General features: G+C 41.2%; 1 protein-coding gene across 1 annotated transcript in view; it reads left to right on the forward strand.

Annotated features, from left to right (window-relative positions):
* LOC133862459 (pyrophosphate-energized membrane proton pump 3) overlaps positions 1–22,030 on the forward strand; it is a 39,483-nt gene that overhangs the window by 16,240 nt on the left and 1,213 nt on the right. Inside the window, exons 6-13 of the mRNA XM_062298291.1 lie at positions 59–191; positions 1,652–1,824; positions 19,142–19,262; positions 19,354–19,541; positions 19,760–20,197; positions 20,305–20,469; positions 20,564–20,719; positions 20,807–20,918. Coding sequence (XP_062154275.1) covers positions 59–191; positions 1,652–1,824; positions 19,142–19,262; positions 19,354–19,541; positions 19,760–20,197; positions 20,305–20,469; positions 20,564–20,719; positions 20,807–20,918 — 1,486 coding nt within the window. The remainder of the gene's footprint in view (positions 1–58; positions 192–1,651; positions 1,825–19,141; positions 19,263–19,353; positions 19,542–19,759; positions 20,198–20,304; positions 20,470–20,563; positions 20,720–20,806; positions 20,919–22,030) is intronic.

Below are 22,030 nucleotides of genomic sequence, written 5' to 3' on the forward strand. Positions count from 1 at the left end.
GTTCATTAACTAAAAACAGTTCCAGATTGATATTGTAACTGGGAAGTATCATGTGCAGATAGCTGTTCGAGCTGGTGGTTTCTCTGCCTTGGTTGTTGTTGGCATGGCTGTAATTGGCATTGCCATCCTTTACTCCACATTTTATGTTTGGTTGGGTGTGGATTCACCAGGTTCAGTGAAGGTTACTGATTGTACGTATTGACTTTCTTTGTTCCTCCACTTATTATTATGGAATATATTGCATCAAAATCTGATTTTTTTTTTTTTTTTTTAAAAAAAAATATTTTATCATAATATATGAGGAACATGGAATTGAAATTTATTGTGCCATCCTTTTAAGATGGAGATTTTGCAAACTTGCTGCACTATCACCAAGCATGGGGGTCATGTTGACATGTTCTTTTTTTGATGAATAATAATTTATTGAATAAAAAGAGACAAAGCCCTTGTACACGAAGAGTATACAAGAGACACAACCACCCTAAGGGTGTCAAAAATCCAAAAGTTAACTACATTTAAAAAATCCGAAGAGGTGAAATTAGGAACATAAATTAGAGCCCAATCCAAAAGAGATCTCAAAAAGATAGATTATTAACTATAAGCATGTTAGATTCACAATCCTCAAACAGGTGCCGATTCCTTTCTCTCTTGACGCTCCACATTAAGAGTGCATGAATAACTCTCCAAATAGACTCTTTGGAATGTACCCCCGCCCTTGAGTCTTCTAGCAATGGAGCAACTCTTGGATGTTGCTAGGCATAGCCCACAAAACTCTGAATAAATTGAGAACTAGGTGCCAAACTCACAATGGATGAGGAGGTGATTAATTGTCTCCTCATTCTTTTTGCGTGGACCACACCCATTTACAATGCTAAATTCATGATTACCCCATGTTACAACAAAATATTTTTTGGCGGAATATTCAGGTTCTAAATTCATAATTTTGCTTGGTGGATTGCAAAAGTCTTGAGTTTAGTGCAAGTCTGCAAAATTTCTTGACAGCAGCCAGTTCGTGCAAAAATATTGAAGCTTTAGACTTCATCAAGACCTCTCCTTCTAGGATCCCGCTTTCGTGGGACCAATGCTGGGTGATGGCCTTTTAATTAGGGAAACAACTTCGAAAAGCGAAAGTTGTTTAGGTTTCCAGTCTCGAAAGGAACTTTCTGAATTCACTTGATGTAGTGTTATATAAAAATATAAGTTGCAATTTGTTTCAAATTTAATTAGATTTACGAAAGGCCTCTAAGAAGTGCTGCATCTGTATATTTTCACATGATTCTACTGTAGGTCTTGGCGGTATGATATATATTAATGTACCGTGCTATATCTTAATATAATAATAACACTATCTTTCAAGTTGCATGGTGATGTTCTCTCATATATTTGTTCTAAAGATACTTTCATTTTGCTAAGGTTAGTCAAAACTATGTGTATGATTGAACTTTGATCTGTTATAGACCATATTTAACTACAAGCATGTGCGTTATTTTTTTTTTTGTTGGCTGTTGTGACTGTATTCACGTTTCTGTTTGCTTGTCATCTTAGATTTTCAGTGTCCATTATCATGTAATGCAGTCATATTTACTTGTTAGTCACACTGTCTGTAGTTTTCTATGATCTGGTGCTTGACGTAAATGTACTCTTCTTCCAGTGCCTCTTCTCCTTGTGGGTTATGGTTTTGGAGCTTCTTTTGTAGCCCTGTTTGCTCAGTTGGGAGGTGGAATTTATACAAAAGCAGCCGATGTTGGGGCAGACCTTGTTGGTAAAGTAGAGCAAGGAATACCTGAAGATGATCCAAGGAATCCTGCAGTGATTGCAGATCTGGTAGCTATCCCTTCTCCTTTTGTAAACTTTTTCTGCTTAGTTTGTAACACCCCCTTCCCGTAGGAAGACAGTTTTACGCATTGCTCAAATTAGAAACATAAGGATACAAGAATTCCATAAACTGAAAATCAAAGCAAACCAAACATCTCATAACAACTAAAACTTAAACCACTATATTGCTTGTTGTGGCAACTCATTCCATTAAAACTAAACCTCTAAACCTTAGTCTTAATGTACACTCATGTTCCACATTGAGGAGATGAATAGCCCACATAAAGTTGATGGTTTATAAAGATAAGTCATGAGTGCTAAATTCCAGATTGGTTGGTTACTAGGTGAAACTGGGTTTCATAAAAGAATTATATGAAAGTTCCAAATTGACTAGTCCTTTTGGGGTGATAGCGCAGATGTGGCTAGCGCTTTTTTTTTTAGGTCATTACAAATGGTATTAGAGCACCTAGTAACACCATGTGGTACTGGAGCACTGTACGTGGCCTTGACGAGGACGTTAGAAATTTAAGGGGGGAGTTTGTAATACTCCTATCACACATTGGGAAGATGAGGAATAGAGTGAGTGGTTTATAAAGATAGTCATGAATGCTAAGTTTCACATTGCTTAGTTACTAGGTGAAATTTGGCTTTATAAGGAATTTGAGGGAAACTTCAAATTGATTAGTCCTTTTTGGTTGATAGCACAGATGTGGCTACCGTTTTTTTTTTTTTAATTTTTTTAATTTTTTTATTATTTTTTATTAATTTTTTTATTATTTATTATTAATTTTTTTATTTTTTCGTGTTGTTGTACTTAATATAAGAAAGCGTGCTGAAACAAAAAAAAAAAACTAATGTACTACATGCACTTATTGAATCCGCTTTTAGGTGAAGGTTTCTGACCCTAGTTTCCCTGGCCTGTTGAACTATCCATGACATTAACTGGGCTGTTTTAAAACATAAAATCAAAGGATGAGTCAAATGCTCAATAAATAGATACATCATACAATAAGTAAAGTTTGAAACAATTTTCATACATCAAAAAGTACAAGTAAAGCATTCACCCATATCAAATATTATTTTTTCCTTTAATCTCTTGAATGGTCGACACAAAATTATTCCTTGTGTAAGGGTTGGCAGCCACAAGGATATTGGCTTCACTCCTGTGGCAGCTGGTGGAGCCGCGTCTAGGATACATGCATCACTTGATAAACAATGATGCATTTGAGTGAGCCATTCCAAGCGGACCATACAAGATAAAATGAAATTAACTTCAGTATGTTTAGCCGTTTAATGAAAAACTGGGTTAGATGCAATATGTAAAGCAACTTAGTTATCACAAAATAATGGGATACAGGTAGGAGTTGAAAATCCAATCTCCTGAAGAAAATGTTGTAACCATGTCAACTCACTAGTAGTATGAGTCATTGCCTTGTACTCTGCTTCAGAACTAGATTGCACCACCATTGTCTATTTTTTTATTTTTTATTTTTTGAAGTAAGAAAAGTTTTATTAAAAAGCATAAGGCGCTCCTAAGTATACAGGAAGTATACATAGGAACAACCCAGCTAGTCCACAAAAAGGAACCCAATAAAACCCACAAGGACTTGAGCATCCACAACTCCCAAAACACAAATGAAACTCAAATCCCAAATAACAGTTGAAGCTCCCATCAAACACCTAAATCTGCCTTGAAGGCACCCCAACCCAACAAACCCTCCAAACCCACAAGAAATCCCGAACAACCCTCCCAAAAAAACCCACAAACCCAAAACCCACGTGAGGCACCCAAAATACAAGGGAGAAGTTAGAGCTACAAAAGGAAAAAAAAAAATGCAGTGGCAGTGGCGTGTTGCACCGGAGTGGCGCCGAATCCGCTGGAGACGACAACGGAGAGACGCAGAATCTGCCGGAGAAGCTATCGGAGAGGCACGTGCGCAGAGAAAAGGTCCCAAATACCGTAGATCTAATTCCCAAGCTTCAACTCCCTTGGCCACGCGTGCTGATGGTAGGGAAGAGCAGGAACACGATGGAGAGTCCCCCGGTGAGGTGCGTGCATGGAGAGGAGGTCCCAAACACCGTAAATCTACATCCCAAGATGTGAAAGAAACAATCAGCCACGCACACTGGAGCGGCGGCCATCCACAGAATCGACGTTGACAGTTAGGACCGAAACAAGCCGGCAAGGCCTCGAGTGGGGGGCGTGTGCGCAAAAGCTGACCCAACCACCGTAGATCTACTCCCAAAAAGCAGAGAAACCCAAAACTAAAAGACCAAAAAGAAGAAGAGAAACAACTAGACCTAGACTGGAAGAGAACAGGATGAGGAGGAGGGAGGAGAGGAGAGTATGTCAGATGTGCTTGGCCTTCTTGGAGTATTAGGTGGTCGCTAGCTAGCCTGTTTCTTACTCTTACAAGTTACAAGATTAATGCCCAAGAATGTACAATATCATGTTGTAGACCACCTATTTGAAGGAGAACTTGCTCAATCTGCATCAGTAAAAATTTCTACCCTAAGATGTCCATTTGGTCTATTCAGATCCTGAGACTAGGGGCTCTCTTCAAATACCGAATAATGCGAGTAACAACTTCCCAATGTGAAACCGGAGGGGCATCCAAGAATTGACTAACAACACTAACTGCATATTAAGAGCCCGTTTGGGATTGCGTTGGGAAATAGAGCTTTCAAAACAAAAAAGAGCTTTTTAGGAAAAGCTTCATTTTTAAGCTTTTTCCAAAAATGTTTTTTGGCAATTTTTAGAGTAAAAAAAATCAAAGAAGTACGTTTATAGTTTTACACCAAACATACCATCCTTTTGTTTGGCACAGCTGTTTTAGGTACTAAAAGTACTTTTTAAGCTTCATAAAGCATTCCCAAACAAGCTCTAAATATCTGGGCTCGTGATAGTATTCAGCTTTCCAACTAGACGATGATACTTGCTAGTATCTTCAAATAATTCCTCTTCATTCGTCAGTAATTTCTGATTTGGATACATTGGAACCTCAACAAGACGAGCACCCAAAAGACCAGTCTCTTCCAATAAATCAAGTACATACTTTCTTTGAGATAAGTTGATACTTGTTCGAGATCTAGCAAGTTCAATACCTAGAAAATATCAAAGTTTGCCCAAATCCTTTGTATGAAACTATTGCTGCAAAAATTGTTTCAATTGGGCAATGCCTCCTAAATCATCTCTAGTACTAACGATATCATCTACATATACCACAAGGAAAATATAGCATGCACTAGTAAGTGAGTGAAATATTGAATGATCCATCTGACATCTCTGGAGACCAAACTACAATACCGCCTTAGAGAATTTCCAAACCATGTCCTTGGTGATTGCTTGAGACCATACAATGCTTTTTTGAACTTACAGGCACAATCTTGATATTCCCTATGAGCAACAAACCTCGGTAGTTGCTTCATGTAAACTTCCTCATGTAAATCCCCATTTAAAAAGGCATTTTTGACATCCAATTATAACCAGGTCCAATCGGGATTAGCAGCCAAAGAAATAAGAACATGAATAGAAGAAATTTTGGCAACTTGAGAAAAAGTTTCATCGTAATCAATACCATACGTCTGTGTTAACCCTTAGCAGCCAAACAAGCTTTCAACTGTTCAACCGAACCATTAAGATTAGACTTAACAGTGTAAACTCATTTGCAACCAACAATCAGTTTACTAGGCAATAACCGAACCAACTCCCACGTCCCATTTTGATGCAAGGTCTCCATTTCCAATTCCATAGCTTGTCTCCAAACAGAGTTAGATAACGCGTCTTACATTGTTTTTGGGGATAGAAACACTAGAGAGATGGGAAATAAAGCAAGAAAGTGACGAGGACAAAGAACTAGTAGATACAAATTGACCAATAGGATGTTGGGTAGTACAAGAACGTATACCTTTCTGCAGAGCAACATGCAAGGAATCTGATGCTGGTGGGGACACTTGATCTGTAGACGGTAAGGATGATGGTGGAGGTGTAGGAGTTGATGGTTGAGGGCAGCATGTATAGACATGGAGAGGAGCGAGCGGGTGTGGAGGAACGAGATTGGAGGAGAAGGAGAGGCAGACCCAGACAAGGGCAGATTTGGTAGGGCTATGGGCAGGACATCAGGCTCAAGAGTAGAATCAGCCAAAGAAGTAGCATCAAGAAAATAAAGGGTACACTCAACAAACTTGACATCAGCACTAGTAAAGTAGCGTCGAAGATAGGACTTTAGCAATAATATCCCTTTTGGGTTGTGAAATAACCAAGAAAGACACATTTAGTAGCATGGAGATCAAGTTTATCATGACAAGTACCCAAATTATGAATATAACTGACACACCCAAAGACCTTCAGTGGCAAGGAGAATGGGGATGAAGAAGAAAATAAGAGAGAATGAGGAGAGGCACCATCTAAGATGGAGGAGGGCATTCGATTAATAGGATAACAAGCGGTGAGAATAACATGACTCCAAATGTGGGTGTGGAGTTGGTTAGAATGTGGGTGTGGCTGTTAAGGTGGACTCGGATTCTGAGTGGTTTTCTTCGGCGCTCGACTTCTTTGAAGTTGCGTCAGATTCCTTTAGTGTCTCTTCTTTGGGGGCGGCTGTGTTGGGAGAAAGGCTCCGCTTTTCTCTTCCAATAATGTCAAGAGTGTGGGGCTCCCATCTACCCGTCCGAGTCCAAATCAGTGTTGAGATATCACCGGAGATCAAAGGTAGGCAGAGGTGCGCAGATGGATGCTTCTTTGTTTAACGAGGCTGTGACGGCTATCAATGCTCTGATGACGCCGTCTTTGGGTGTTTCTTCTAAGGCCTTGGGCGGGATTGTGGTCCAGTCCTTGCCGAAGCCAAATGGTGGAGTGGTCGGTAAGTCTCCTTCGTCTAGCCTTCTTCGGCGAGGCTTCCTTCTCCCGAGTGTTCCCTTCCCTTTGGGTGGTTGTGTTACTCCAATCATTGAAAAGGGTGTGAATTTCAGGTTGGACAGTTTGATCCAATCTCAGAAGTGGCCGGAAGGTTTTGGCCCGTCTGGGGAGATTGTTGTGTGGGATTAGGGCGATGAGGTTTGGGTTGGGGAGGATGGAGACTCCATATACCCCTTGGATGTTTGTCCTCCTGACATGCCCTTGGATTGGGTGTCAGATGGTGTTGAGGATGAAGATCTATCTTTCGCGATTTTGGATGCTATTGAAGAGGATTTCCATTGGGTTAAAAAGGTTGCGCATCTTAAGACCAAAGGTAGGAGAGAGGTGTTGAATCTGAAAAGCTACATTAACTACGATGATGTATGTGTGCCCTCTCGGCAAAGGAAAGGAAAGGCTCACGTGCTGTAGTGTTGAGTGTTCCTTTTGGGTTTCGGGTTTGAGGGCTTAGTTCCTTGTGGGTTTGTTTGGGTTTCTTTTTGTGAGTTGGTTTGGTTCCTGTGTATTTAAGGCTGCCTTACTCTTTTCTTTTTGATAAGTAATTGTAATTCAATTCATTAAAAGCGTAGAGGGATGCAACCCTTATACACGGGAAGTATACAAGAGAGCCCTTAAATAGGACGAGAAGAGAATAAATTTAAAAAGTCTACATAAGTAAAATCATTCAAGTAATGATGAAGATGCTATCCAAATATATAACATATTAAGCAAACGCTTTCGTAGCTCCACCATTGATGTCTTTACATCTTCAAAGAGTCGTGCATTCCGTTCCCGCCAAGTGCACCACAATAAACATAATGGAGCTAACCGCCAAGCTTTTTTAGCACGACCATACCCAACCAACGCGCCCCAACTAGTCAACAACTCCATCACCATTTGTGGCATCACCCACTCAACAACTCCAACGCCTTACTCTTTCTTAATAAAACCTTTCTTACATATAATAAAAAAAATAAAAATAAAAAATGACTATAAAATTGTTTGGGGACATGCATATGAAATAAGAGAGCATGTACAACATTCAATAAATGAAGATTCTTTCGTTCAACCATATCATTTTATTGTGGAGCGAGCACAAGACATCTGATGGATAATGCCTTTATTAGACAGATACGAAGCAAAAGAACTAGATGTATATTCTTTGGCATTATCATAACGCAAGATACGGATTTTTTGAATCATATTACGAAAGACTTAGAAAATAGAAAATAAATTAGAACAATTTTTCATTAAAAATAACCATGTCAGACGAGAAAAATCATCCACAAAAGCCACAAAATAGTGGAATTTATTGGACGCTACATTAATTGGACCACAAACATTAGAATGAACTAACTCAAAAGGACTCGAAACCCTACGAACAACTCTTGACAAAAAAGAGACATGGTGATGCTTACTAAGCTGACAAGCTTAGCAATGCACAAACAACTCATGACGAAGACTAGGGTTTTGATGATTCAATGTAGAAAAGTGCAAGATGATGAAGACAACAATGCCACTGAAGAGCAAAGACTTACGATTGCAGAGCGTGAGAGGGAGACATAGGTGCGAGGTCCAAATAATATAATCAGCCAACTTCATGCACCATACCAATCATCTTTCTCGTCTTGAGATCCTAAAAAATGCACAAAGAAGGGTAAAAACTAACAAGAATGATTAAGAGCTTTGGTAATTTTACTAATGCATAACTTTTGACGGCTCTTCCTCCGTCAGAAGTGGGTGTGGTTCCACTCTCTTTGGTCCAGTCTGTGCTTGGGTGCCCACCTTTTATGTCTTTCTTTGAGGTGAGTGAATCTTCGCGGGGAGGTGGTTTTGAAGAGATTGGTGATCCTCCCGAGGCAACGATTGATCTTTACTTCTGTTTTAATACTTTGGGGGTCTCCCACGAGGGGAATGTGAAAGGCTTTTTAGACTTCATGACTGTAATTGATGGGGAGCATTGTCTAGAGGCTATAGTTTCCTCTCATAAGTTTAAAGGGAGTCGTGAAGTGAAGAACTTAGAGTGCTCGATTAATTATGATGCTAGAGGTTTTGGTTCTAGCCGGGGCAAGGCAAAGCGGCCTAATGTGATGTATTAGTCTCTGGGTTTTGTGGGCTGGTTTTGTAGGGGTTTTGTGGGTTTCCTTTTGTTTGGGTTTTTCGGTTGTTTTTCCCCTTCCCCTCTCTTTCATGTTTTGGTGTCGTTTTGTATACTTCCTGTATGTTTAGGGGCACCTATATGCTTTTTATAAAATTCACTACTTGTTTATCAAATTTTTTTTTTTACTAATGCATAACAATTTAGATGTTTATTGCCAGAGCCTACAACTTTAGATGGGGAACTATTAGCTAGGGTAACACTTTGAGATGTATTAACATGATGATAATTAGAGAGGGAAGGAGACGAACCGGTCATATGTTCATTTGCTCTAGAATCGATAACCCACGAGTCACTAGTGGAGGATGACTTACAGTGAGATGCAATGCCTGAGTGAGCAAGAGTTGCAATATAAGAGGAAGAGGCCCACTTATAGGCTAAGAATTGAGCATACTCATCTTTCGGAATGTAGGTCTGATCAGAATCTAGAGTTGGGCTCGAACTAGGAGGTGGTTTAGATGCGGCTGGAGAATCCTCCTGAGAAGAAACTTGATTGGCAAACTGTTACGGACCTCCATAACGGGGATGGATGATGGTGATTTGGATGGGGAAGTGCATGGGATAGTAGGGTATTTGAGGTACCCTGGGCCTCCTAAAGTTAGGGTTATTCGAGAAACCCTAGAAACTCCTAAACAACCACAAGAGTTGAATAATATTTTTACGGACCTCCTTAATGGGGATGGACGATGGTGAGTTGGATGGGGAAGTGCGTGGGATAGTAGGGTATTCGAGGTATCCTGGGCCTCCTAAAGTTAGGGTTATTCGAAAAACCTTAGAAACTCCTAAACAACCACAAGAGTTGAATAATAATTTTCTTCTTGATTATTCATTCTTCAATATCCCTATTAATAGGGTTACAAAGCTGGAATTACGGGACGATAATTAAATAAATATTACAAACCCTAAATAATAAATATTAATTCTAAAGAGACACAAATCCCTTAATTTCCTATTGGAGATATTGTTTTACGAGCAATACTCCTTATTTACCTAATAATAATAATAATCTACGACTCTTACCTTAATTAAAATCTAACCTAATTATTCTATTAAAGAGGGCATAAATATATTTCCTATAATACCCTTATCACATACCCTAGGTACGTAACACTCCTACCCTCTTAAAATGGACCTTGTCCTTAAGGTCCTAAAAATATGCTCCAATTATTGCTGATGTGGAGGGTAGCGTTGGGAAAAAAAAATTGTGGCATAATATTCCATTTTTTCAAGCCACCCGAGTCCCTACTTGCCTTGAGTTCCTGATTTCACGCTGCCCTGGTGCCCTTCCTTCCTCCTTCAACAAAAACTCCTCTCGAATTCCCATCCGCAGCCAATCCTGATGTCGTATCTCCTCCAGCACAAAATCCGAAAATCTCGGATGACCCCATCTTCATCTGATTCCCCGAATCGTGTGGAAACTCGTCCCGGGTTTGGAGGGAAATTGTTGGGTCGCTGCGGGTCACGCCCAGATCGCCGTTCCTTGCGTAACCATCGTCTGGGGAACGCTTGGGTGGCCGCCAGTGACCGAGAAAATCGTCCGGAGGAGAACCTTGCGTCGTTGGAGCCGTTGGAGCTCCACCCATCCTTCCGGCTCTTGTTTCTAGTAGCCGGCCAGGGGACGACGCTCTGGGCCACGACCTAGTTTGGGTCGGCTCCCCAAGCCTCCTCCTTGCCACCCAACGCCGATTCGCCGGCTTCAAGGAGCGCCGGGTGTTGCGCCGAAGCCCCTTTCTCAGCCTCTTCGGCCCTCCCTTGCCTGAGCCCTGGTCTTCCTTTCCACGGCCCGACACCTTCACGCCCAAAGCAAGGAACTCGACAAGCTCTCCCTTGATTTTTGTTGCGTTTCTTCTGTCGACTACACAGCTTGGCTTGTACCGTGCCCTTTTCCTTCTTCGGAACCAGTCACAAGCCCGTCTTTTCTTCCCTCTTGCACCCGAAAGCAAAGCAACATCCAGAGATGGAGTGTTGCGGCAGAGCCCGAAGAAACGGCTATGTGGGTTTGCTTCATGATTGGTGGGTTTTGTTTGATTTTTGGTTGGGATTTTGGGTGGTGATGGTTTGATCAGTGGTGGTGAGGCTTTATGTGGATTGAGGGGGCTGTGGGTATTGGGCGAAGGTGAGGCTAACATTTGTGGTTTGTGGCGGGTTTGAGGGCTTGCAATGGTGGGGGTGGCTGGACTTGGAAGCTTTTGGGGTGGTGTTTGTGTCGATGATGGGGGTTGGTCCTTTTGAGAGGAGATGGGTTTTGGGTCCTTGCATGGTGGTGGGGATGTGGTTTTGGGCAGTGATTGTACTGCCGGGTCGATTTGTGGTGGGGCTGTGGGTGTGCTGAGGGGTTGGTTTTTGGTGGGGCTGTGGTTTTGGTGAGTTGTTGTTCGGGTGGGTTTGCTAAGGGTGAGGGGGATGGTGCGGTTTCTTTTGGGCAGGCTGCACGGAATTGTTGGAATTGAGTGAGGACAGATGCCAGCACCTCATCCATATGTTTTATGAGCCGTTCTTCCGTTGATTCCAACGTTCTCAACATGCGATCTAGCTGTTGCTCCTTCATGTCGAAACTTGGCTTTGATACCAGTTGTTATGGACCTCCATAATGGGGATGGATGATGGTGATTTGGATGGGGAAGTGCGTGGGATAGTAGGGTATTCGAGGTACCCTGGGCCTCCTAAAGTTAGGGTTATTCGAGAAACCCTAGAAACTCCTAAACAACCACAAGAGTTGAATAATATTTTTCTTCTTGATTATTCATTCTTCAATACCCCTATTAATAGGGTTACAAAGCTGGAATTACGGGACGATAATTAAATAAATATTACAAATCCTAAATAATAAATATTAATTCTAAAGAGAGACAAATCCCTTAATTTCCTATTGGAGATATTGTTTTACGAGCAATACTCCTTATTTACCTAATAATAATAATAATCTACGACTCTTACCTTAATTAAAATCTAGCCTAATTATTCTATTAAAGAGGGCATAAATATATTTCCTATAATACCCTTATCACATACCCTAGGTATGTAACACAAACCCAGATGGTTTGTTATGTCAATCCCAACAATAATCCACATAATGATTACTATGGCCACAATGAGTGCATTTGCGAGGCTCACGACTTCCGGTCTTACCACCTTCTTAAAATCACGTTCACCACAAAACTACGTCCACCTTTGTTAAGAAGAGAAACATCTAGGGAGTCCAACAAGAGTAAGTTAATATACATATTAGGACACTACTTCTAGCCCAAAAGCCTAATCTAATAGGCTTGGGTCCACTTAAGTATATTGGCTACTCTTTTCTTTTTCTTTTCTTCTTCTTTTTTTTTTTTTATTTATTTTTTTATTTTTTTATATATATACTTTACCAATGTGGGATATAAGCCTCATAAGTTCACTCTCAACAAATCTCCCCTACTTGTGAGTCTCTTCTACATTGACCCAACTCCCCTTTGTGTGTGAGTCCTTTACAAATCTAAGAGTATCACGTGTACACCAAGAGTCACCACACTCTTTTCACCAGAGTCAAACCAAGACACTCATATTAGCAATGGAAGTTAACCATAGCTCTGATACCAATTTGTTGTGATAAAATAAATAAATTTAGGATCCCCAAAGAAGCAGAGACACAATACACCCACGAAAAATCCAAAGCCTCATTACACCCAAAACTCACTTCACACCTTTTGCTCTTAGTGCCCATGTGGCACAAAAATACCGTTTTTTTTTTTTTTATAAGTAAGAATTCATTAAAAAGCGCTGAGGGGCGCAACCCTAGTACACAGGAAGTATACAAAGGAGCCCCTAAAAAGAGGACTGAAACGAACAAGAAAGTAAAAAATCAGCGTACGGCATACTACCCAAGCAATGCGCCGACACCCAAAGATATAACATATTAAGCACCTTTCTACAAAGGCCCCAACCTGTACCTCCACATCCTCAAAAAGCCTAGAATTTCTCTCACGCCACAAGCCCCACAAGACACATAGAGGAACCTGCTTCCACATACTGTGAACAGGACCACTACCCAACAAAGTGCCCCAAGCACTCAATAAATCCACAACACTACTAGGCATAACCCACTCCACCCCAAACAATCTATAAAAAAAAATCCAAACAATTCGAGCCACGTCACAATGAAGAAGAAGATGATCAACGGATTCTCCATGCTTTTTGCACATAACACACCACTCTACCACCACAATACCACGCTTACGTAAATTGTCATGAGTTAAAATTTTCCCTAAAGCCGCTGTCCAGACAAAGAACGCAACCCACTTCGGAGCTTTAACATGCCATATACCCTTCCAAGGAAAGGAAGTCGTCTCGTGACAAACTAAAGCTTTATAAAAAGACTTAACTTCAAAATTCCTCCTCTTGGAAAGAGTCCACACCGCCCTATCAACCTCCCTATGCCGAACCCTAGTAGAGTATAACTGTTCGAAGAAGGACATCACCATCTCCACCTCCCAATCTTGAACATTGCGCGTAAAGAGAACATTCCAATGAGCCACGCCTCCTACCACTGACAAATTATCCACCACCCATGCATCAGGAGAATGCGCAATAGAAAATAAAGCTGGATAACCGAGCTTGAGAGGCCTATCCCCACACCATAAATCATGCCAGAAGCGAATATGGGACCCATCACCCACCTCAAAACGCAAAAACTTGGCAACATTATCCCACCCCTTTCGAATAAACTTCCAAACACTGACTCCAAAAGGCTCCGTCACGGGCAAAGAACACTAACCTCCCCTCTCACTCCCATACTTTACCTCAATCACCGATCTCCATAAAGCATCGCGCTCTTGAGAAAACCTCTAGATCCACTTCCCCAATAAGGCATGATTAAGATTGATAACATTACAAACTCCCAGTCCACCAGCCTTGATTGGAGTACAAATACGATGCCAATTGACTAGATGAAATTTAGTCTCATCACCCATAACACTCCACAGAAATTCCCTTTGAAGCCGCTCCAGTTTCTTAGCTACACTCATAGGAATAGGGAATAAAGATAAATAATAAGAAGGAATGCTAGAAAGAGTAGTGTGAATCAAAGTCACCCTACCACCCTTGGATAAATAAAGTTTCTTCCAACTAGCCAGCCTTCGTTCTACTTTCTCAATAACCCCATTCCAAATAGAAATAGACTTGAAAGACGCCCCCAACGGCATACCCAAATAAGTCATCGGCAGAGACCCAATTCTACAATCCAGAATATGTGCCAAAGACTCCACATCTTCCACCTCGCCAATAGGGACCAATTCGGACTTGCCTAAATTGATCCTTAACCCTGACACCGCTTCGAAACATAAGAAGGTACACCTCAAATTTCGAACATGCTCGGCCTGTGCTCCACAAAAAATTAATGTATCATCCGCAAACAGTAAGTGATTCATCACTAAAGCTTCATTACCCCTAAGACCCACTGAGAAACCTGACAGCAAGCCTTGGTGCATAGACGCAACCAACATCCTGCTGAGCGCTTCCATAACCACCACAAACAGCAAAGGAGAAAGAGGATCACCTTGCCTAATCCCCCGCGAGCTCTGAAAGAAACCAGAAGGGGTACCATTAACCAAAATGGAAAATTTTACTGATGATATGCAAAATTTAATCCATTTCCTCCACCTCTCCCCAAACCCACACCTCTGAAGCATGTAAAGAAGGAAATCCCAATTCATGTGATCATAAGCTTTCTCCAAATCCAATTTGCACAATAACCCGGCCTCCCCTGACCGCAATTGGCTATTCAAACATTCATTGGCTATAAGAACTGAATCCAAGATTTGCCTTCCACCAATAAAAGCATTCTGAGAGCTCGAAATAATTTTCTCCAACACTGATTTGAGACTATTAGCAAAGACCTTAGAAATAATTTTATAGACCCCTCCCACCAAACTAATAGGCCTAAAATTCTTAACCTCCAACGCATCTGCCTTCTTAGGAATTAGGGAAACAAAAGTTGCATTCAAGCTCCTCTCAAACTGGCAACTATTATGAAATTCTGAAAATACCGCCATAATATCTTTTTTGAGAACCCCCCAACATTGCTGAAAGAACGCCATAGAAAAACCATCTGGACCCGGAGCCTTATCCCCGTTCATCTCTCGCACCACCTCCCACACCTCATGTTCCTCAAAACCTCGTTCTAACCAGAGACACTCATCCGCATCAATGGAGGAGAAAGAAATCCCATCCACCCTAGGTCGTCACGAACTCTGCTCGGTGTACAGAGAGTCATAATAATTCACAATATAATCCTTAATTTCCACCGGATCCGAAGAATTTAGTATTATTATCCCCTTCCTTAAGCCACAGAGCCCGAGAATTTTGCCTCCAATTAACCTCCTCACACAGGAGAGTTTTTTCCAGCTCCCTGATCATGTCTGACTTCTGAACCCGCTCCTCCTCCACTAGCCCCTGAGCTTCTTCAAAACACTCCAGCTCATTAATACCTTCCAATAATTCCTTCTTCTTCTTCCCCACATCCCCGAAAACCTCCGCATTCCATTTCTTCAAATCCACCTTTAAAGCTTTCAACTTGTTAGCCAGCACAAAACTTGGCAGACCTTGAAAAACATAAGACTCCCACCAACGTTGCACAAGATCTACAAAGCCATTGGATTTGAGCCACATGTTTTCAAATTTGAAGTATCATTTCCCTTCTCTTTGCGCTCCACAATCCAACATCAAAGGAAAATGATCTAATAAAAGTCTAGGCAAACGACTTTGTGACACATCAGGGTAATGTTCTTCCCATTCCGGAGATAAAAGGAATCTATCAATTTTAGACCATACCTGATTATTGGACCAAGTGAACTGCCCTCCCTGGAGAGGAATATCCACCAAACTCTGCCCATTAATGAACTCTGAGAACTCTTCCATAGCAGCAGAAAAACCACCAGCACCGGAACGCTCACTTGGAAACCGCACCACATTGAAATCTTCCCCAAAACACCACGGCCTATCCCACCAACTCATCAATCCAGCCATCTCATTCCACAACACCCTCCTCTCCCCATCATCATTAGGCCCATACACACCCCCAAACGCCCACAAAAAATTATCATCAATGTTACGCAACGAAACAGCTAACGTATATCGTCCCACGCAATCATCCACCTTCTCCACAACCCTCCTATCCCACATAATTAGAATCCCATCTGACGCCCCACTAGCCCCCATAAAACACCAATCCACATGACGGCAACCCCATAAACTTCGAACCACCTCTCTAGAAATGACTTCCTTTTTAGTCTCCATCAAACACACCAAATCAACCTTCCAATCTCTAATGAGCCTTTTAATACGCAATCTCTTGTCTAGCTCATTCATCCCCCTAACATTCCACGATAGAATTTTAAGCTTCATTAACACCAAGCAAGCCCCTACCCTTACCTCTCCTTCTATAAGATTGCTCCCCCTTCTTGTCGTAGTTAATGGAACAATCCAACCGCTTAATCTTCCTCTGACCTTTCACTTTTAATGCAGTGGGAACCATAGCCAAAGAATCGGCCCGCCTGGCTTCAATTAGTTCAAACAAAGCCAACAATTTATCTTCAAATTGGTCACAAGACACTCTTACTAGTTTATAGTAACCCTTCACCCTCTCCATCACCCATCTAGGAGACACATTCAAGCTTGAATCCTTGTCCAACTCCACTGCCAGAGGCGGAATTGATAACGGGCCCAAACCCTCCACCTCATCACCTACACCACCCTCCACAATCGCAGACCTGAGAACAGAATGAGCACCAAAAGAGGACATCTCCTTTGAACCCTCCTGCTTACAAGGAAAGCCCCCAGAAAAAACTCCGTCCTCCGGGATCGAAACAATATCCAACCCATTCCTAAACCTCAAACCAGAACAAGACTTATGGGAAGGGCCAGAAACCAACGGAGAAACAGAGGGAGAAAACTCTGAAACAACCAAAGAAACCGGAGGGATCGAACCAGCCCTGACACCCAACGCATCTTCTACATGCACCGAAGAAACACCCGAAACAAGATTGTTCTCCAGACCAAGAACGGACAGCAAAATCCTAGAATTAGGTTCCGGTTGGGGGGCCAAGCTAGCCAAATCAGGGATAACAGTGGAAAAAGCCGACCCATCGGAAATCTCTGGACTCACCGGAGAGAAGCCCAGCAACTCAGACGAACCCACTCCATCCTCCAAAACCGCTGCGCCGTAATCAATCCGAGGACCTCGCACGGGTTTGGGAGACCGAAGCTCCGGACCAGAGAGACCAGAAGAAAGCGACATACAAAAAGACCCATTGGAACACTCAGAGACTGCCGGAAATTTCTCTAACCCACCGTAACCTGACATCGGCGACGGACCCACCTCAGGACACAGACGAATCAGCTACCGGGTCAAAGACAATGGGTTTTGGGACTATCAGGACCCAACGCAGTCTCCTCTTCTTTTTCTTGGTCTTGTTCTTCCGCCCAACTCGTTTGGACTTTAAGCCAGGCCCAAACGAAGAAAGCCCCTCGCAAACCCTGCTAAGAACTTGGTCCACGTCAGCCTTCAACTTCTCCAGCTGGCTTTTCCACAACAAAAGAGAGGGGAACGTGTGAACCACACCTGTCAGCTGAAAATCTGTAGAGTGATCACCAAGGAAGATATCATTCTTGCCTCGAGCAGCAGAATTTTCAGGCAGCCGACTGACACCCATCCCTTCCTCCACGTTCTCTGCATCACAACGGTCACAAGGGACCATTACTGAAGGCTTCTCTGAATGGTACAGCTTCTTCTCCTTCACTGAGAGAACACGGTGCTTCACCTCTACCAGAACCACTAGGAGAGATAGCTTCTTCTCCACCTCCATGCAATTGGCGCCCCTGCACAGAACCTCCACGAAGGAAGACTCTCCGATTTTGCTGGGAGAAACAACAGGGACAGAGGGGGCAGAACCTTCAATGTCAACATCACCTGCTCTCCGCAGCTTCTCTGGATTTGAAGATGAACGAAGCAAGCCATGCCCATTCGGGATTTTAAGAAAATCTCTGACCTTCCCCAACTCAATAGCGACTTTCCTCCAGCCCCGCCCCTCATACTCTTCAGGAAAGTAGATAATCCCTCTCCGGCCGCCCACAGCATAAGCTGCCACTTCGAGGAATCTACCATCTGCATTACCACCTCATCTAACAATAAGCACCTTAGACCCCTCTCTGCAGGACCTAACAAAGTCCTTATCCCCCGGGTACCACAGCAAACTCTCCATTGTTGACACTAGTCTACCAACACTTTGAGCACCAAGCAGTACCAGCCCTGAGAAATTCCTCCTCCTTTCTTCCAGTCTCACCACCGAGGCTCCTTCTACTACCGTAAACACAAACGATTTTGCCTCCACGCAACACCGCCTCTCCATAACTACTAGTTATGCGTTATCATTGCCTTGGGTACTGAAAGTGATGATTCATGAGGCAATAACTGAACTCCAACTTCCTGTTTTTTTTCCACCCCTTCTAGTTTTTTTATTCCTAATACCGTGAGAACATTCTTTTTCAAAGCTTTTTTTCATTGGACAACTACTTAGATTTTAATGTGCTTAGTTTTCAGGATTTTCTTGACTTGTTCCCCCACTTTCTAGCTAAGTGTTTCTCTTGTATACTCCTTGCGTACATGAGTTGTTCCTTTGCGCTTTTAATGATATCTATTTTACTTATATATATATATATAAACAGCAAATAACATTACCAAAATTGCCCTAGGGTGGGTCTAGGGTGTTACAAAGTTCCTGTTATTTTTTGGAGTTATTTTCCTTATATGATGACTATTTATAGTAGAACTTGAGCTGGAAGTAAATTAGTTGGGTATACTAGATGTGCGTAGGACAATTGATTTTGAATCTAAGGTTAAGGTTTCACTTTTTCTGCTTGCTACTGTAACTATGTAAAATTTTTCATTTTCATTCTAGACTCACTAAAATGTTTCAGGGGTTCATTGAACTTTTTCTTCGCATACCTGGTGGTATTTTAATGGCATAAGTGAACGTTAAGGTATTTTATGGCCTTTGAGGCTAAGGTGTAGGCTTGGAGGCATTGAGTTGTGCGGTTTAGGTTTTGGGTTTTCATACATAAATAATTAAAATAGAAAATATTAATTTCTTGAGTGAAGTTTATTCCCTTTTTGCTGTTGTTGAGTGAAGTTTGATATTGAAAATTTCTACAGATTATAAATTTCTGTAACCTTCTTTTCTTTGGGATTTTCTGCATTCTTGTTGGTTGTATATATACTTGTACTTATTTATTTTTCAATTAAGGTTGGAGACAATGTGGGTGATTGTGCTGCTCGAGGTGCTGATCTTTTTGAAAGTATTGCAGCTGAAATAATTAGCGCTATGATACTTGGGGGAACAATGGCCCAGCGTTGTAAAATTGAAGGCAAGTAGTGTGTGTGTGTGTGTAGTCATGGGTGTTTCTGTATGTATGTATGTGTTAAATTGGCTCACCTATAATCCATGTGTGTATGCAGATCCATCCGGCTTCATCTTGTTTCCTCTTGTTGTTCACTCTTTTGACCTGGTAATTTCTTCAGTTGGAATACTTTCAATCAGGGGTACACGGGACTCTGGCTCGAAGTCTCCTGTTGAAGATCCAATGTCAATTCTACAGAAAGGATATTCTATTACAATAGTGCTAGCTGTTCTGACCTTTGGTTTGGTAATATTTCATCTATTTGGAAATTATTTTTGAACTATTTTTTTTTTAAAATGTTTGCAATTGATAATTAACATTTCCTCCGTTATTCTTCATCATTTAGAAACATTTTAGCTTTAGATCTGTATTGTTCTAGCATTAAAAACTACATTATTTTTTGCAATTGATTTGCTGGCATTCTGATACATATGATTATTCTGCTGGTTTGAAATACTCTACAGTCCACCCGTTGGTTGCTTTATACTGAACGAGCTCCTTCTGCCTGGTTCAACTTTGCCTTGTGTGGTTTGGTTGGCATCATTACGGCATACCTTTTTGTTTGGATCACCAAGTACTATACTGACTACAAGCATGAGCCTGTACGCACATTAGCACTTTCAAGCTCCACAGGCCATGGGACTAATATAATTGCTGGAGTCAGTTTGGGCCTGGAATCAACTGCGCTTCCTGTTCTTGTCATTAGTGTATCTATTGTTTCAGCTTTCTGGCTGGGTCGTACATCTGGGCTAGTGGACGAAGCTGGAAATCCAACTGGTGGGTTGTTTGGCACAGCTGTAGCTACAATGGGAATGCTCAGCACTGCTGCCTACGTTCTTACCATGGATATGTTTGGTCCAATAGCGGATAATGCTGGTGGAATAGTAGAAATGAGTCAGCAGGTAACCCTTAAGTGATGAGTTCTGTAAGACTTTGACTCGAATGATGAAGAAAATTGTGTTTTTACCCCTCTCAATATACAAGCTAAGCATATATCATTTTCTCACAGCCAGAAAGTGTCCGAGAGATCACTGATCTTCTCGATGCAGTAGGGAACACCACAAAAGCTACCACCAAAGGATTTGCCATTGGTTCTGCAGCACTTGCATCTTTCCTGCTGTTTAGTGCTTATATGGATGAGGTAGCTGCATTTTCTCAGGAACCTTTTAAACAGGTAGGGAAAATGTACTTCCACTTTTAGCTATTGGCTTCTGTTTCAAGTACTGTTGCATCCTGTCTTAGTTTTGCAATTCCAAATTGGCTTTCAGGTTGACATTGCCATTCCAGAAGTTTTTGTTGGTGGATTGTTGGGCTCCATGCTTATTTTTCTATTTAGCGCCTGGGCCTGTTCTGCAGTTGGCCGAACTGCTCAAGAGGTTGTTAAGGAAGTAAGGAGACAGTTTATTGAAAGGCCTGGCATAATGGTGAGCATAAATTTCTTTAGTAATTTGTGTGTTCTACTTTAACTATGTGTTTTAAGTGATGTTATTGTTTCAACTTTCTTGCTGCAGGACTACAAGGAGAAACCAGATTATGGTCGTTGTGTTGCCATTGTAGCATCTGCATCTTTGAGGGAGATGATAAAACCTGGTGCTTTGGCTATTGTTTCACCTATAGTTGTTGGTGGGTTGACTGCTCGTCTCGTTGTTGCCTTTTTTCTGTATTTTCATGTGCATAACTTTTTACCATTGTTTCTGAAACAAAAGATTTTAGAGAAAGAAATAATGAATGTGCAGTGCATTTCCATTGTAATGTGGAAGTAATGTGTTGCATAGTTCTGAATATGTGATGCAATATGATCCAGTTTTCATGATTTTGGATACGGTGGATGATATATTGCTTTCAAGGAAAAGACATGCTTTTGCAATTTATATTGAAGATTATCATTAGGGCATACACTTAGAGCAGTAGTAGCAATGGCATATAATTAGAGCACTAGTAGCAATGGCTAACAAATTGAACACTAGCTGTGGATGTAATGGCATATACTTAGAGCACTAGTAGCAACTTCCTTAAAACTCATTCTTGTCTCTAAATGTAGGAAAAATTCTTTAAAAACTCATTGAAACCGATTTTCATGTTGTTCCCCAAACTAAGGCAACACCACGGGAACCAAAAGTTGTACCCTAAATCTAGGGAAGCAAAAATTGTTCCCTTAACATTATTTTAATATAAAAAAAACTTTTATCTTTCCTCTAGCATTTATTTGAGACAATATTTAAATGGTTTCTCTTTCCCCTGACATTTAATTTAAAAAAAAAAATTAAATTGTATAGGGAAATGATAAGGGAAACTATTGTTGAGTTTATTGAACATACTTATCAAAAAAAAATTGTTAGAGTTTATTGAACATGAAAGCAAAAAGTAGTTTGGTTCCCATCTTTAAAGAAAATCTAAGGGAACTTGCCGCCAATGCTCTTACACATTCTTTGACATGATGGTTTTCTGATTTAATATTCATAATAATTGGCATTTTTTGTTATTATTACTACTACTGCCACTTGTATGGTTGTAGTGGTATAAAAATATAACACATTATATACTTCAAAAATAGGTGGGATGCTTGTATTTTTTTTTTACTGTACTAGAATATATGGGAGTTTCTAGAAATAAAAGCATTTATCAATTTATTTTTTTCTCTTACCTTAAATTTGAACTACTTTTTTCCTTCCCTTCCCTAGAGAATAGTGATAACAAGAATGTTTCTTATTGGTCCTCCTAAGGATATTTTAGAA

Source organism: Alnus glutinosa, chromosome 3 (genome assembly GCF_958979055.1).
Source record: "Alnus glutinosa chromosome 3, dhAlnGlut1.1, whole genome shotgun sequence".
NCBI classification, from domain to species: Eukaryota; Viridiplantae; Streptophyta; class Magnoliopsida; order Fagales; family Betulaceae; genus Alnus; species Alnus glutinosa.